General features: G+C 45.2%; 1 protein-coding gene across 5 annotated transcripts in view; it reads right to left on the reverse strand.

Moving 5' to 3' along the window:
- The window catches only part of BACH2 (BTB domain and CNC homolog 2), a 357,318-nt gene that overhangs the window by 13,771 nt on the left and 324,849 nt on the right, over positions 1-18,698 (reverse strand). For all 5 annotated transcript variants that reach the window (XM_045499041.1, XM_045499042.1, XM_045499040.1 and 2 more), the window contains one exon: positions 8,305-9,894. In XM_045499041.1, coding sequence (XP_045354997.1) covers positions 8,305-9,894 — 1,590 coding nt within the window. The remainder of the gene's footprint in view (positions 1-8,304; positions 9,895-18,698) is intronic.

The raw sequence follows: 18,698 nt of genomic DNA on the forward strand, positions 1-18,698 counted from the left end.
AATCCTGTTTACTTACTTATTTCCAGAAAGAATACGTACCTACAGCTCAGGCCACAGGGAACGTCAAAGGCCTTCTAGACTAAGAGCTACTGTATTTAAAATCATCCAGACAACAAATGTAAAACACCAGGGAAATGGGACAGAGGTTGACAGGAAAAGGGAAAATCAACAATGCTCGTTTCAAAGTCCTTGAAGCAAAAGGTCCTATAGTTTCAGCGGAGCTGTTGCAACTCCAGCTGCTTTTTAAAGAGGTCAAAGGAAAAGAAAATAGCGATAGACCTTCTTCCATGTGGAAAAACAAAAAACAAACAAACAAAAAGCCAAAACCCAAACCTGACCACTCTTGTTTCTTTTTAAAAGGCTCTGTTACCCCTCAAGCAAGGGAGATCTTGCGCTGTCTCCCAAGAGGGAGGTCCCCAAGCATTTTGGGAAGGCGCAGTGGTAACTTTGCCACTGATATTTGTTACTTTCGGAGTAGGAAGTTAAGTTCCAAGCCAACGGGCATCTTCCCTGGGGATAAAGAGCAGCCACATTCCCTTACGGAGTTGGGAGAATATATTCCACTCTCAAGCGTGCACGCACCAAACACTCCCTGAGTAGGGCTCAAAAGTCAGCTAGTACGACATGGGCTTCGAAGGTTCAGACACTTCGTGAGGGCGGAGGCCCTTTTCCCTTTCTTCTGGCAAATTCTTATGACCCAAATAGGCCCGATAGGGCTTAACATCTTATTTACTGTCCCTCCACACACTTACTCTTCCAGGATTTTATTTTACTTCTCAGCAACAGTTTCATGGTCATTCACTGGACCCTGTGAAACAGTGCACAACACCCACCCTAACAAGAGGAAATGTCCTGCCAGCTCCCACCGCCACTTGTCTGAATGCTCGCTGGCCTGCACTTATTTTCAGCCTAGTGCACACACAGGAGGCTAAGCATATCAGACATCTGAGGCTAAGCAGGCTGCACAGAAGGGGAGGGGCCCATGGGACTCTGGGTACTGATTTCTCATAGGTGCTGCCCATCCCCACCTCCTACCCGCACTGTGGTTCTCAGGAGAGACTCTGAAAGTCAGGGGCGGTCACTGAGTCAGCAAACCAAGGGCCCAACAGGGCAGCATGGGCCCGTGCTACGGCTTGCATCAGTCTGCTTCTGCTGATTTGCTACTCAGTCCTCTCTGCCCTCTGGAGCACAAGCAGAGGGACAGGACGGAGGACTTCCCAGCCCAACCCCTGCACTGGACTGCTAGGCAGTGACCAGAGTGCAGTCAGACCCTCTGGGGGCTCCAGTTCTCGAGATGTCAGTGAAATGGCGTGCTGCAGTGTGCTGAGGGACCTCTGGCCCCAGGGGCCGGCAAATGTGGGAAAAAGCTATGACATCTAGATGGTAAATAAAACCTAAATCCTCCTCCTCCAGGGCCTGAGCAGGGGAGCTGTGGGCCCTGCGGTCCCAGCGCCTCCTCTCGCCCAACAGAAATCAACTGCTCCTCTTTTCTTTGTACCAACAACCACCCCACCCTGTGGCCCAAACCACCATCCCCTTGCTCCCAGTTAAACAAAAATACCATTAAAAATTACATAAGAAATATAACTTCTTGCAGAAAATTCAAATATGGGACAAAAGAGGAGAAAAGAAATCCCACCTGCAAACAGTGACTGTCTTGCTCCCGGGGACTGCCCTGTGATCTCTGTTTTCCCTGCATCTTTATTACAGGGTTGCAGGCAGACCACAACCACCTCATCTCACCATGCCTCTCAGCACATTTCTCTGGCCTGGAGCTGCTGGGTGCTCATGGGAACTACTGGAGAGGCAGGACAGAGATGCGAAGGTTGTAGGAAAAGCTGAAAACAAGCATTTCCTCTAGAGATCCCAGCCACAGCTGGTTTGTGAATCTTTTTTCCTATCTCCTTTCTTGGTTTTACTACCAGATGTTGGAAATACAAGCTGCAGGAGTCGGATAATACTAACAGTACCCCGAGGCTCAAAGCCTTTAACACCTACGCTCTTACAAGACCCTCAGATCTCTGTACACCGTCAGGGGAGGAGGCAAGATGCCCATTGGGCTGATGATTCAGTGCTGTTGGCAGGGGGACAACCAGATCCATGCTAGGCAGACGCCAGTGACAGAATCTCCCCTCTCGGCTAAGAAATGTGTCCTGAACAATTGTCCTTCCACCCTCTATTCTCATGGTCCAGTTTCCAGAACAAACGCAGGACACCTGGGATTTAGTTGTACTGCAATTAATTAGCTGTGTGACCTCAGGCGAGCCTTTCATTCTCTCTGTCCTAAAGTTCTTTGAGGAGCTGTGAGTGACAGGAAGATAATACATGCCCTACTTAGCTTATAGGATTGCTATGAAGAATCAAATTGGATAATACATGGAGAAAGTGCTTTGAAAAGTCTGAGTCGCCTGACAAATATGAGGTACTATTAATTCTGTTTACTAGCCCTATCTTCCTTTGTCACATGGTTTCTTCTTCCAGACATAGAGTATGCTGTGCAATTACAGATGCTAGGAACGTCTTTCTAGACAACACAAAAACATCGTTTTAATTAGAGATACAGCTGACTTCTATGCTGCCTAGCAAGGTTTTCTTTTAATTAAGCAGACCAATCACAGGCATTTAAAAAAAGATGCCTGAATCAATGAACCACAAGAATGACTGTAAAAATTTTACATACAACATACGTCTGGAAGTTGGCATGTGGGTGGAAATGTCAGTGTCAGATACAGGTCTTCCATTCTACTACGTGTCACACACGATTTTTCCCTGCCCTGCAAACTGCATGAAAACAAATGTACACACATTCAACTCTCACACACTTTTATCCCTCTTGAAATGAAACATGTTGATAAAGCAAGTCCAACCAATAAAAACTTTGGGCTACGCAAATAAATTGCCTTTCCAGTGCTTCCTTACCAAAACTTACAAGTAATTAGACATGTGTGTGGTATAAACCCATCTCACGAAGAAGGCTACTACCTGGAAAATGCTTGTGGCTTTTCCATAATTTTCAAATTTTAAAAATGAACCTGTGAACCAAAACAAGATACCATTTCACATCCACTAGAAGGGCTATAATAAAGAAGATGGACAATAACCAAGTGCTGCTGAAAGTGTGGAGAAATAGGAGCCTTCATACACTGTTGGCGGAAATGTAAAATAGTGCATTTACGTTGAAAGACAGTCTGGTAGTTCCTCAGAAGGTTAAACATGTAGTTATTGTATGATTTAGCAATTCTACTGCTAGGTACATCATGAAGAGAAGTGAAAATATACGTCTGCAAAAAACTTGTACACCAATGCTCACAGTAGCATTATTGATAATGGCCGAAAAGTGGAAACAATCCCAAATGTCCAACGTCGATCAATAGATCAACAAAGTGTGGTATATCCACAGAGTAGATTATTATTCAGCAATAAAAACAAACAAAGCCCTGATACATGATGTACCTATTGGTACATCAATGGCAAGAATGAACCTCGAAAACGTTATGTTCAGTGAAAGAAGTCGGACACAAAAGGCCACGTAGTGTAAGATCCCATTGTTATATTCAGAAGAGGCAAATCTACAGAGATAGAAGGCAGATTAGTGGTTGCCTGGGGTTAAAGGGAGGACAATGAGGAGTGTCTGCTAATGGGTATAGTGTTTCTTTTTGGGGTGATGAAAATGTCCTGGAATTACAGCGATGATGGTCACAAGCCTTCGTGAATCATTAAAAATCCCTGAATTGTTCATTTTAACAGGGTAGATTTGATGGTGTGTGACTTGTAGCTCAATTAAAATAATGGCCTGGTGTGAGATATACATAAATACAATTTAAACATTATAGAAATACATAGAAATAAAACGTCCCTTATACTCCTCCCCAACTTTGCCTCCTAGTTTTATCTTGTTCTCTACACTGCCTTTTTGTTTTGAGAGAGAGCAAGAGCGTAAGCATAGAAGGGGGAAAGGGAGGGGGTGAGACAGAATCCCAAGCAAGCTCTCTGCGGGGCTCCATCTCACCACCAGGAAATCATGACCTGGGCAGAAATCAAGAGTCAGATGCTTAACCGACTGAACCACCCAGGTGCCCCTATACTGCCTTTTTAATACTATGTAGATTCATGAAGCAAACTAGGACCTTGTTATACATTATGTTTGGTTACATTTTTAAATATGACCTGTTCATTTTTTCATCATAGGAAATAAGAAAAAAAATTCCCAAACTGACTTTTTAATATAGCACACCCAAAAGTCATAAAGAAAAAGATTGAGAACTTGATTACGTGAAACTCAAAATTTTCTATACGCAAAAAGAATTGCCATAAAAATAGAAAGAAAGAGTAGGAGAAAATATGGGAAGCATGTCTAATAAAAGGTTAATATTCCTGTATTAGGGATTAGGGATCCTATAAATTGGTTTAATGACGAACACCACGAGAGAAAAATGGGCAAATGTGTGAACCGGCAAGTCACAGGAAGGGAAATATAAATGGCACATACCCAGAAGAGAAGAGGTCAACCTCATCAGCGATCATTTTTTGCCAATCGGATCGGCAAAAATTAAAAGGACTGGTAACAGCCAGTACTGGCAAGAACAGGGGGAAAAGGATATTCATAAATTGCTGAAAGATATGTGAATTGCTACAACCTTCTGGGGAAGTAGTTAGGTAGTATTTCACAAATAAAGCACAACCTTTAACCACTTATGGGATTCTAACCGACAAAAATAAAAGCACCACTACTAAATATGTTCACAAAAATGTTTATTGCAGCAAAGTTTATAAGGGAAAAAACTGGAAACAACTGAAGCACTGGACTGTCTGTTGGTAGCTGACAGCTGAATAAATTGTGATTTATGGGGCCCATGGATATTGAAGAAGTATGTTTTAACCCTATGTGATTGACGTAGAGGCGCATACATAGTAGATAGCTCTGTGAGAAAAGCAAGTTGCTGAGTAATTATACAGTAAATGCCATTAAAATAAAACCCCTAGAGACAGGAATATGTGTTTGTATCCTGTTATAGGCACAGAGAAAGCCTGTTAAATTTGGTATGTTAGGGCCTGGGCATGCTGTGTTTGATTATTTCAAAAAAGAAAGTAATTTTAAAAGATGGTGGTTGAGAAAGGACAATGTTGTGCTAATTTGAGCTTTCTTCAAAGCTGGAGACAGAAAGGATGAGAGAAGTCCGTGTCGAGGAGATGGCATAACTAGAACACCTTACAGGTTATAAAGAGTGCTAATACTTTTCTTCTGATCTATCATTTTTGGCTCCTTGCAGAGGTGAAGGAAGAGAGGCTGGGAAGGAGCCTGGCCCGTCAGACTGAAGCACTGGACAGGTGGCTGGCCGGAGGTGAGAACTCTTTGTTTGGTTTCTGACTGAGGTGTCTCCTTGGGGCTCAACTAGAAGAGAAGTCACCTGGACATCTCACCAGAGCAGATCAGGGCAAAATCAGACCAACAGATGTTGGCCTCTTCTGGATCAGTTCAGTTCAGGAAAACGAGTTACAATCCACATTGCGTATGACAGATTTACCTTCAATGTTATTACTGGGGAACACACTTCCACTGGGGTCAAAGTAACTCCTGGAAGCTAGTTATTAACTCAAAGAGACGCAGTCCTGCTGAGTCCCTGAGACCTAATCTCTATTCTAGGAAAACCAAAATGTCAAATTGGGAAAAACTTTAGCTGTACTCTAACAACCCTGTCTAAAATGCCCTTCTGGGGGCGCCTGGGTGGCGCAGTTGGTTAAGTGTCCGGCTTCAGCCAGGTCACGATCTTGCGGTCCGTGAGTTCGAGCCCCGCGTCAGGCTCTGGGCTGATGGCTCAGAGCCTGGAGCCTGTTTCCGATTCTGTGTCTCCCTCTCTCTCTGACCCTCCCCCGTTCATGCTCTGTCTCTCTCTGTCCCAAAAATAAATAAACGTTGAAAAAAAAATTTTTTTAAATGCCCTTCTGAGAGGTACTAGATGTGATTCCTGAAATGGCAGTTTTGGTAAAGGTTTCTTCTTTCAGTGTTTAGAAATGCAAATAATCTATTATTTTTTGGACAAGTAAAAATAAAAATATTTTTAAGGCGGTGGTATTTTTCTTTTTTTAAAATAAAGTTTATTTATTTTGAGAGAGAGGATAGAGCATGAACGGGGGTGAGGCAGAGAGAGAGACGGGGAGAGAGAGAATCCCAAGCAGGCTCCACACTGTCAGGGCACAGATCCAGGCAGGGCCTGATCTCGTGAACCATGAGATCATGACCTGAGCTGAGATCAAGAATCAGACACTTAACCAACTGAGCCACCCAAGCGCCCCTAGCGGTGGTATTTTTCAAGGGGACACTAATCCTGTTCATGATATTTTATAGGTTGAATGAATCATCCTTTTGATTGATTCATTTAGAGCTGAGAAGTTCTAAAGGCAGACAAGTGATGTGGCCCAAACACACAGGAAAAATACATGTGCTCTTGTTGGTGGCATTTGATTTGAAGAAGTGACTTTAAACTCTCTTTTGGGACATGAGAGAGACAAAAGGAGATTATCAGAAACTGACAGTTCCTAGAACATATGCAAATGTCAGGACAACATAACCCTTTTAGCTTCACGGTGGGGCTCCCCTTAAGGGAGCGTCAAAGACAAAGACATTTGTCCTTTTCTCGAGACACCAATCCTTGGCAAGATAAATCATTCTGCTGATGAACTGGACCCAGTGACCAGGCTTCTGCAGCAGGGGCATTTATGAACAATGTCAGGGGAAAAAAGAACACCTCACCTCGGTTATGATCAGAGAAAGAAATGAGTGAGGGAAGAGAGAGCATAAGGTTTCCCTGTTTTCACAAGAACTCAGTCCTCTCAGGTCAGGGCCACAGGCACAGTCCTCCACCCCAGACCTGAGGGGACAGGTGCATTCAGCCAGGAAGAGTTCCCATCTACATTTCCTTTCTAATTTTTAGCAAAATTAAATCCTTTCAGTATGTTGCTGTCTTTCTCCATTTTTCCCAGGCAGTAACAGAAGAGCAGGGACCAGGCTAGCTAGCAGGACGAGGAAGTGACCACAGGGCATCTCTGCAGTTGGCAGAGCTTTGGGGTCTATTTTCAAAACATGCCCTAACTAAAACCTCATGTGCTCCTTGCCAATCTCGCAGAGGCTGAATAAGCCGCACGTGGCTCTGTGAAAAGGCCCCTCACCCCGTGTGGCATTTCTGCTGTCTGGTTGGGTTAACATCCCTGCTCTACTAAGGGCTCCTATCCAGGGAGCGCAGACGCAAACCGAGGGCACTGGCCTAATGAGGACCATGCTTCATTTCCTCCTGTGGCTTTCAGATAAGCAGCTCTGAAGAGGGACTTCTCACTGGGTTTGCTCACGCTGCTGCTCCCGAGGCAGCTCTGAGACCCGGGTGGCAGTCTCAGGTTGGTTCCTTGTCAATCAGCCAGACAGTGCTAGATCATGACACGGGCTCCCTCAGACCTTTGCAGAGGCCTCTCAGGTTACGGCGGGAAAGGGGAACGTACGGGGTGTCTATTCTTTTCTCTCCTTAGCCACGTGAGTCTTGCCTACGATGTGGCTGGTGTTGCTCCTGCTCCATCCTACAGCACTGGTAAGACGGATGGAGCCTTGGGAATTTTTATCTATGAGGCACTCTGCTTTCCGGGTGGGCAGAGACGGGTCCTCAACTCCACTACTCCTCAATATGACTTCTTGTCATTTGTGGGGAGTTCGGGAAAGGGTATGTTACTCAGTTATGTGTGACTGACTAGGGTGCTTCTGCGGTGACCCTGGGACCAGGATGGATGGTGAGCTGTCCGCTGCTCACCAGTGGACAAGGGATGGTCCCAGGGTCTCCTGTTGACAAGGAAAACTTAAAGGGTGCCGGGAGAGCACCTGTTACTGAGGGTCTGTCTAGTGTCAATCAGTCAGTTTTGAAAGCGATTCTATATTTTCTTTCACACTGATGGGGTGCAGGACGAAGATGAGGCTGAGGACTAGGGTATCCTTTCAAAGCAGATGGACAAGGAGAAAGGGAGGTGGAAAGGGGAGATCTGAATATCTCAAGCTTTCATGCATTATACTTAACATTTTTTTTTTTTTTTTTTCTGAGCAGCTTGCCTCTGTTTGTTGAGTACTGAGATCTACATCAAATTTCAAGTGCCTTCTAGGACAAAAGTGGTTAATTTGGAATGACTCTGAAGCATCCTGCATCTGTGGATGGGGGAGGCAGTCCCTTTACTGGGACCTTTAATCTGGGAGTGGTGGGGCAGCAGGTAGAGTCCAGGTAAAGGACCGCAAGAGTGGACCACATGCTTGAATTTATGCGGGTTCCCTACCTCCTGGCCCCTGTCCTGCACAGGACACGACTCACTGTCTGCTTCCGAGAACGATCCGGATTCGTCGCTGGAGTTGGTTCCATAAGACTGCTCACATTTAATTTGGGGTCGGACTTGGTTGTACATTCCATCTCCCATCAGGCCTGGTTCCTGATGTTCTGTGGCAAGGAATCTGGCTCCCTGGGAACAGGGCGAGGAGGAGAACTCACAGAGAGGGAGGCTGCAGGGTGAGCCCCCACTCCCGTCCTCTGCGTAGGAATAGGAAGAGCACGAGCTGGAGGTCCTGGTCCTGGTCTCCAAGGGGGGCGAGCGAGGGCAGACTTTGATTGGCACCGGGCAGCTAGTGTTGGGCCGTATCCTTCCTGGCAAATGGTCAGCCATCAGCCCACCGTGGGAGTAGGCCTGTGAGCTGGGGAGGGACTGGCCAGCCCCCACCCACAGACCCTTTGGCACCGGCTCAGAGAGGTCTTTGTCCAAACTGCTTACCCCAGAATATGAATGCACCGCAGTGCTCACTTGGTCACAAGCGCTTGAGGAGAAGATCACACTTCTCCGGTCCAGCTCTCCTTCCTGTTTACAGAGAGCCTCCAACCCAGGGCCCTTGAGGGGCGACCCCATGGTGAAGTTGGACACGTCCTTCTGGCCCAGGTGGGGCTGTCCGTAACTCCCCGGGAAAGGGGTGTAGTCAGTTTTAAGGTCACCCTGAGTGATCCCCTTGTCAAAAGGGCACGCTGAACTCCTGGCAAAGTGCTGCTGAGAGGTACCGGGCAGGCCAGACAACTCCACACTTTTTGTTATGAACAGAGACCTTAAGCAGGAGGGGGAGGACACACTCCCGGATCTCTCCAGGCAGGTGGCCCCGGCAGGGGGGGCGGGGGCGGGGGCAGGGCTGGGCTGTTTCCGGTCCATTTCGACGTCCCCCGCTCTGTCCTTGATGTCAGGCTCATCTCCGGACAGGCAGAGCGCGATGCTCTCTTCCTCGTTCTCTTCACTGGGCGGCTCACTTTTAATCTGCCCCATGGCAAGCCCCGGCTTGAGGCTGTTGCCAGAGTTATCTTCACTGAATGTGCTTGCAAAACCTGAGGTACTGTGTGATGATGCATTATAGACATTCTTGGTACATGCAAGCTGGTATTTCTTGTATCTGGGGTACTGCCTTAACGCGTCCTTCTCGGAGCTCTCCTTGCTGTCGGGCGGCACATCGGACTCGGGCAGCAAAGCTTCTTCCTTCTCTGCTACTGGGATGGCAGCGGCCTCAAAGCTGATGGGGTCTGGAAGCATCTGGTCCCTGGGGCAAGCCACCTTGGCCGTGTCCGAGTCCATCGTCTCCTCCTCTTCCTCCTCCTCCTCCCCCGCGGAGTTCTCGCGGTCCTCGTGCGCGCGGGGGCACGCAGCGTCCTTTCGGCACACGAACAGGCCATCCTCGCTGTTCAGGAGCTGGGTCTGCAGGAAGCTGAAGCAGGAGTCCTCCAGGTTATGCATGCGCAGGAACTCGGCGCAGCGGATGACCTCGCGTATGTTTTCTCTGCTGAGTAATAGCTTGGCGGTGTAGGCAAACTGTAACAGCGGCCCGAAGCCCCTGGCCGTGACCTGCAAAACAAACAGGGAAATTGCCGACGTTACCATCAGCACCGCTATTGTCCCGAATCCCTCAACTGAAGCAAGATAACCAGACAGTGCTAATGTCCCAGAATAAAGACTGCAAAGGAGCAGTTAATCTCGTACTGGGTCAGCAATGATTCTGCTTCCAATAATTAGTGCCTGTCTCGTGCACGCCTGGGCTCCACTTCATCACCTGGCACACAGAATTGAAAATCACCAGGGTCAAGTGGCTAAACAAGATGACAAGGGGTTCAGTGTTTACCCTAATGAAATATCCTGGCAAAAATGCACGGTAACAATGGGAAGCCTATTAATTTCCCTCCCTGTCAGTGCTGTGGAGAGCCATTCTACATAAGGAGTGCTGTGATACTTGCTGATCACTTGAGCCAAAGAGAGCAACAGACTTTCCTTGTCAACTGCAAAACTGGCAATATGGCCTGTTAAAAACCAAAAGTCTACAGGGGGTGAAGAACAGTGTTCCCTCACTTAAAAAGTTACAAAGTGGCATTAAAGCAATTTTTGTCTTTCTCATTCATCACGGTTTCTGGCTGGGACTTTTCAGTCATCATGTCATACCTGATCTTGCAATGAATGATACCAGAGATAATGACAATCCGAAGTGGTGTTCTCAACAAGAACTCAACTCCTGGCCCATAAAGAATGGGGGTTACAGAGCTAAACAAATCAGCTGTCATTTATATGGTTGAAGGTTGCTGAGTGGCCCAGGACACGAGCTATTCCTTTCCTAATCATAAGCAGCCGCTTTGCCATGCAGCTGTCTTCTTTCCCGACAAATCTTCAGAGGCTCAGCCTACTGTCAGGTGCTCCTCATTTCTTTCCATTTTATAGATTGAAAATGTGCTATTTACGCACGGTTTTGCGTATGCACACACACCCATCACAGAGATTGACTTCAACAATTAGAAACGCATGGCCTAAGGCAAACTGTTTTTTCAGATGGAAGTGGGTCAAACTCACTGGTGTTCAGGGAAGGCTTTCTCACCCTACATGCCAAACCTACATGCATCTTCTAGGTTCCTGCAAGTGCTGCTGACCCCATAGCAAGGAGAGGCAGGTCTACGGATCATGTGTACAAGTCAAATGGACACAGTAATCATGGGGTCCTTGCTGGAAGCTGTAGTAACAGTGATTGAAAGATGTCTGCTAAGGGAATAAGTGCAGAGCAAGTTGAATTGGCAAGTTCTGTAGCTGACTTCCACGTGTACTGAACTCACTGCAGCACACAGAGCCAAAACTCTGGTGAGGACTCAATCCCTTGTTCAATATTCAACTTGGACATCAGCTTCTCTGGGAGCAATCTCCAACGTCTTAGAACAAGTGATATGAGCCTCTCAGCCCCATTGCCAGAGTGAGGAGATGTCCTGGGTTGTCCAGGGCAGCACTGATTTTTATATGCTGCATTCTTTCCAGTAAGGGAAATTTCTTAGATATATAACTGAATGGGATTTAATTTTTTTATTAAAAAAATTTTTAATATTTATTTTTAAGAGAGAGAGGGAGACAGAATGCGAGGAGGAGAGAGGGAGGAAGACACAGAATCTGAAGCAGACTTCAGGCTCCAGCTGTCAGCACAGAGACTGACGTGGGGCTCCAACTCACGAATCCTGAGATTATGACCTGAGCCAAAGTTGGATGCTTAACAAACTGAGCCACCCAGGCACCCTGAGAACTTAATTATTAATAGTTTTGAAGGACTTGAAATAAAATTCCAAATTAAAAAAAAAAATCTGTCAGATGAGTCCCAAGATATTTGGTGAATACACACACACACACACACACACACACACACACAACAACAACAACAACAACACATGACTGCTAGACCCACATTATAGTTCCACAAGGACAATCATTGCCATCTCACTTTTATTATACTTTATTGGGTCTGTTTCTACCATAAGACGGCAAGCTCCTTCAGATAAGGGATTGCTTCATTTCTCTTAATAACTCTGCATCTAATTAGGGTGTCTAACATAGTAAACACCTGGTAAAAGCTTGTATATTACCGGAATGTCATAAGTCTAGCTGGGCCCCTAACATACAATTACAGGTACAGAAGGTAAGAGTGCAGACTGTGTGCTGAGTGTTGTCTCAAATTACTTTTGGAGCAAGACACTGTGTGAACCAATAAACCACACCAACCAGCCAATCAAAGGTAGGCAACAGTCCTTATTTGTCCTATCTCCTAGTACTACTATTGAGAAGGAGCTTCTCTGACCTACCTTTGTGTCCTACTAAGCTGACATGGTAATAGACTCAGCAAACGTACCTACTATATTTCCTCCAGGAACCTTTCAAAGGGAGTGCAAGGCAAGGGAGTACATATTTAAAAGTAACCAAAGGAGGCGATGAATGTCACATGACCCATTTCTTCACTGTAACAGGACTTCACCACAAAGAGAAGAATGGCATGATCAAGGCAGAGGTGACCCCTTCATAAGGCAGCATTTTCTGCTCTGCTCCCAGGGAATGTGCCAGTTGCTGAATGGATAATACACGTCTCAAGTTTTGGTAGATGTGCTCAGAATATGGAAAATAGGGAAACTCACATCAGTATCATTTATATTTTTTATATAGTCCTTCTCCCTTATTGCCATTTCTTTTTTATTTTCATGCCATTGGTTTCAGTAAGTCCTGCCACTGTCCCCCACTATGGATGCTTTTAAAGAAAATCCCTAGAGAAACCAGGAACACCCCTGGGGATCATTAGATGAGTCCCGGTATCACCACCTGCCACATGGCTACAAGAAGCTGGAGAAAGCCTCTCCATGCAGGGACAAGCTGATGCTTAAATGTATGCATGGGACTGAGGATGCCAATGAACAGTCTCCACATCCCAAATCAGATGGCTGATCCTTTTGGTCTTAGGAGACATGATGAGCTTGAAATGATCATCATACAGTCACAAAAGGTCATGATTGAAAACAGGATTGTAAACTGTCATTTAAGTTCAAGGTCAGAGGAAATGGTGTCCTCAGCATGAAATTTCAAGAGTCTGTAACTAGCTCCTCCCCCACGAGTTTAAATCTTGCTTTGTCATATTCAATTTTGCTGAATTTTACTCAGCTTCTGCGTGCAAGGCTTTGTCTAGTGAGTCAGAGTTACCATGTACCAAGTACCTCCTAGTGTCCAGCAGCAGGCTAGGGTTCTCATAATGCCCTGCAAGGCAGGCATGGCTGCCTCTATTTTGTAGACAAGGAAACTGAGAAGCAGAGAGGTGAAGGAATTTGTTCAAGGTCACAGAGCTGGGATTCCAACCCAAGTGCTCTGAGGAATATTGGTAAGTACAAGACTAGGCCCTGTGCTTAAGAAACCTACAGTTTAGCTTTGTAGATATACCTTGACAATGGGAAGTTGATTACTATGTAACAACATCAGTCAACAAATGGAAAGACTATCACAAGATTATATGATTACTTGTCAATTGAGAAATCCCGACCAGTTAAGGAGAGAAGGTGACTGCTGAGGTCTGTGGGGATCCCCTGAACACTCATAAGCAGGACACCTGGAATGCAGTGAAATTGCCCTATATCCATTCTCGGTCAAGAGTTGCTTTGATAGGGGTGCCTGGGTGGCTCAGTCGGTTAAGTGTCTGACTGCGTGGGTCAGGTCATGATCTCACAGTCTGTGAGTCTGAGCCCCGCGTCAGGCTCTGCACGGACAGCTCAGAGTCTGGAGTCTGCTTCAGATTCTGTCTGTCTGTCTCTCTCTCTGCCCCTCCCCTGCTTGCACTCTTTCTCTCTCTCTCAAAGTAATAAATAAACATTAAACAAAAAAATTTTAAAAATATAAGTTGCTTTGATACAATGGGTACCTTCCAAAATGCCTGGTGTCTGTCCCAGGAGCCCATCTCTGGTCACTTCAGGCCAGCTGCAATAACTCTAGACACACAAAACAGAAAGCAAGTGCTCATCACACGTGCAGGCCAGTGCTAAACACGCAGAGGCTTTCTAAATACTGCTTTTAGCCTCCATCATTGGTAGCTTGCACCGTCTTCCCATTTTCAGGAGTCGTCTAAACTCACTCACTGTACTCAGAAAGCAAAATATCCAGGTACCAATGTAAAGCTGTGTGTCTATGAAACTGTGATCACAAGTCTGTGTTGTGATTTACTTTCTGTTTTTAATGAGTAAGGCTCTGATAATGGGAAAAAAAATGAAAGGGTGGGAAGTGGAGAATCACACACAAAACTAATGACCCATAAAAATGTTATTTAAAAAGGTAATGATCATAAAGTTAAAGCGGAATGAAGTAACTAGAAATAGCAAACCAGTTCCATTTCACTGATGGCAATGGACTGTGTTCCACTGCTCTCAGGGAAGCAGACACATCTAGGCTAAAATTCACTGGTTGGGAACGGCCTAAAGGAATGATAAACAAGTGCAAAATACAATATTACGGACACCTGGGATAACAGTCTTGCATTCTGAACGAAATATTTTGGTTGGATTGTTTTGAAGAGTCTTTTTCTACCACACTTAAGTATGTAACTGCCTGGTCCCATAATGTACAGTCCAGTATAGATGACACTGGGTCACACAATGGGGGAAGAATGGAATGTGCCATGTAGAACTAAGACGTACACGAGGTCAGGAAGTGATACCCTTTTGTCCTCTGGTTGCTCCCAAGCAGGTGATGACCTTCTCCAGCGGCTGGCACACACAAGGCAAGCGGCATTGACCTCTGAGCCTTTGAAACAAGGTCACACTACCAAACTCCTGTGCCTGGTGTGAGCCCACAGGAGGATAATGTGTTGAAAATGTGACCCACTGAAACTATGACCCTTGACCTTTTGTTCCCATGGGTTCTGATGAGTCCTCTCTATGCTACTGATGAAAGGAGGAGGAGCTGATGGCAACTCAGCTGGCACAGGCACGTCTGGGTGCTGCTTGTAGAGCTCGCTCTTAGGATGTACCCTGACTGCTGCTGGACAGAGCTCCTGAACGGAAACATGTAAGTTTCACTGCTCTGGATTACTACAGGGATCCGGCAGTTGGGCTTCAGGTGTATATGGAAAACGGGGTTTGGGAGTTTTAACGAGGCTTGGACCAGCATTCTCTACTTAAGGCATGTGTTCAAGGTCTTTTCAGTTGGTTCTGGCAGTATATACACACTGTTAGGGCACTGAGCTCATTTGCCGCAGGCTGCGGAGATCTCAGGACTGTTTTCTCTCAAGGCTGCTTAATGACAGTCTCACAAAACACGGAATCTTTTACCTTCAGCAACACCATGTATACTTCCCTGATGAGGCTGGATCTCTCACAGCAAGGCACTTGTGAAAGAAAACAACACTGGTGGGGTGCCTGGGTGGCTCAGTCAGTTAAGTGTCTGACTCTTCAACTCAGCTCAGGTCTTGATCTCAGGGTCATGAGTTCAAGCCCCGTGTTGGGCTCCATGCTGTGCACGGAGCCTACTTCAACAACAACAACAACGAAACCAACAACACTGGTGACAACTCCTCTTCCTTTCTACCCCCACACTGCACTGATACCATGATGCAGGATGAAGACTGATTTAGTGATGAGGCATCACTTACTTCTAATCTTAATTTTCTATAATCAATATCCATATTATCATACTTTTCTCCCCAAAGCAGCATGCTATACAAGCATACTATATTCTGGATGTATTTGTTAAATTAATTAACTCCACTCTTTCAACAAAGCTTCTGGTCATTTTAGTATTAATGTAGCTAAAGACAGAGCCAAAGAAAGCAATCTTGTTTCCATTCCTAAAGGAACAACACACACACAAATAAACATTTAAGTTGATTTACAAGTACATAATTGTTTTTTTCTCTAAAGAAAGTAATTATCTGTGCTAGTAAATGTGGCTTAAAAGCATAAAATAAAATGTCTTTTCTCTCCTCTGCAGGCTTGATTTTTGGGTCTGTAGCCACAACATAAAATTCCTCTCCTATTTGTAAATCTGCCCCTGAGGTTCTCTACTTGATCATTTATTCACTTCCTATTTTTTGTTAAGTTTTTCATTCAATCATTCATTCACCAACCATTACTGGGCACTCACTGTGTACTGTGTGAGCCCTGAAGGAACCAGCTTTCTGGGATTCAAATCCTAGCTCTACTATGTACTAGCTGGGTAACTTGGGCTGGTTACTTAACCTTTCTGTTCTTCAGTTTCTCCAACTGGAACACAGGGATACCAACAGTTCCTGTTTTGCAATAAAACCCCTCTGGGACAGGGTCTGGCATTAACAACTATTATTGTTGCTCTTATTACAAAAATGAATAAAAACAGTTGCTTTCTCCAAGGAGCTAAGAGGGTGACCAAGGAGACAGATGTTTAATACAAATGTCACAATGTAATTTAAGTATGCAACAGCAAGTATTTAAAGGGTGCTAAGGGAAGACCAAGCTGGCGGCAGAAACTGCTAAGGGCATCAGTGTAAGCCTTCCTGGAAAAGGTGCCTTTGCCTCAAATGTTGAAGGCTGAGCTTCAGTTTATCAGAGTAAATCAAAGAATGGCATGGCTCACTCCATCATCTCCTTCCGGCTCCTCCTCCAACGCCACTTTATCTGTGAGGCCTTTCTTGGGTCTCTGTTCACAACTGCCCTCCTCCACTCCACCACCCAAACTGGCTACATCATGATTTTCAGGAACAGTATAGGGTCCTCCTGAGCATGGGGCTCTTTGCAATTGCACAGCTTGTGTGCCCATGAATACGGCCCTGTCAACACACACACACACACACCCTGTCCCCTGCAGTTGAAATAGGCTCCTGATTTCACTGGGGGGGGGGGGGGCTGGGGAGGGAGGGGATGGTATCCAAACAGTGGAACTCTACCTGAGTTAAACTCCAAAGGCTAGCCGGCATGCCTACTGGGGTCAGCAGTCACTGGCAGGATCATAGATATCTTGGACTGAAATGCATGGTCAGCCTACTAAGGTACTTTTTGATTGTTTTTTTTTTTTTTTTTTTTAGAAAAGGGGAAGTTAGGTAGGTTCAGTGAACAAAGACCTGACTTGAGTCCTCTCATATGAGACTCTATGAGTCCCCATCATTGAGAGTTATGATGTCAAACTTGAGTGTGTTCACACAGACTTCCTGAAATTAATTCCTGGGAACTCTTGAGGAAGGATTCTACAATTACCTACATTTTCACTAGAACTATTGCTGTCACAAGGGTTTGCAGAAACATATACCTTATAGTTTTTCCTAAACATGAACTTTTTTTTAAATAGAAAAACTTTCATGAAAGTTATTCAGAAATTGCTCAGCTCAGAACTAAATCTATGTATCTATCTATTTATCTATCCATCCATCGATCTATCTCCATCTATGCATTTTTTAAAAAAGTTTATTTATTTTGAGAGAGAGAGAGAGAGAGCAGGGGAAGGACAGAGACAGGGAGAGAGTGAATCCCAAGCAGGCTCCGCACTGACAGTGTATAGCCTGATGTGGGGCTTGAACTAGCAAACCATGAGATCATGACCTGAGCTGAGATCAAGAGCCGGTTGCTTAACTGACTGAGCCACCCAGGTGCCCCATCTCCATCTGTATATTAAAGTAATATTACTTTAATACAAACAGGAAAATATAAATATTTCTGATCAACTACTAACTTTGGACTTCTATGATTCAGTTTACTTTTAGTCTGACATTATAAACTCATACACTGCTTATTTACTATTGTCCCTCAGCCTCATGCCAACTCTTTTTATGTTCCCCTCTGTAATGCTATGTTTTTTAGGCTTCTTTGGTTGGTTGACTTATTATTGGACTCTGTCAATAGGGGGCACTGGTGGGATGTCAGAAGGTGGGAGGAAAGAAGCTGTGGTTCCTTCTATTTCTTGTTCTCTTTCCTTCCTTGGTGGTGAGTACTGGGGAGGCCTGCAGGAGTTTTGGGTAAGGGCTGTCTCCTCCACAGGTGCAGCTCCCGAGGCATCAGGTGCTTCTCCAGGCTTCTAGGTCTCTTTTATCCCCTCTGGCCCTAGGAGTGGTAGCTGCTTCCTATAATCATTAATCACTGAGTTAATTCTCTTCCCCTTTCTGTTCTTCCAGTTTTCCAACACCTGTGTAACCAATTCCTTGTTTTATATCCCCTCTGTTTGAAACACCTGGCATGGTTTCTGTTTCCCTGACTCAATCCTCATCCACTTTACAGACAAGGAAGCCAAAAAAGGTGAAGCCCAGAAAGCCCAGAAAGGTGAAGGGATTTTCCCAAAGTCACACAGCTGGTCAGCCAGAGTTGAACTCAAGTATTCTGATTAGAGAGTTCAACTCTCATGCTCCTTTCCTATCTGTTGCTGTTTCTCTGAAGTGAACTAGAAAAGAAATGGTATTTCATATGGAAAGACATTGTTGTAAATTTTGTAATTCAGTTGTATGTAGCTTATTCAAAGGAATCTGGACAACTTAGTGGTACTGCCTGGGCTATGAAGAAGGGTGAATCTCACACTTGGTTCTATTGTCATTCACGTTATTCAGATTCAGGGCCTAGATTTCTCTTGAAGAATGAAGACAATTGCTATGTTCCTCTCTTGCCCAGTGAAACTCAGTAAATTCTAGGAAGCCCTTTTATCACATAGGAATTTGATAAAACTAGCAGGCTGCGCTCAGTATCAGTCCTTGGAATCTGGAAGATATCAATGCAGGAATGCCTTTCTCATGAGGATCCATGTGGCACCAAAGCTGGGTTCCAAATTAGAAAGGCAACTGATAAAACTGGTGTTTAGAGAGAAAGTGGTATGCCCCCTATCTGTGTCAGTCAGCTCAGAATCATCATGGGACTACGTAACAGCTAAAACTG

This window comes from Leopardus geoffroyi, chromosome B2, assembly GCF_018350155.1.
Source record: "Leopardus geoffroyi isolate Oge1 chromosome B2, O.geoffroyi_Oge1_pat1.0, whole genome shotgun sequence".
Taxonomy (NCBI): domain Eukaryota; kingdom Metazoa; phylum Chordata; class Mammalia; order Carnivora; family Felidae; genus Leopardus; species Leopardus geoffroyi.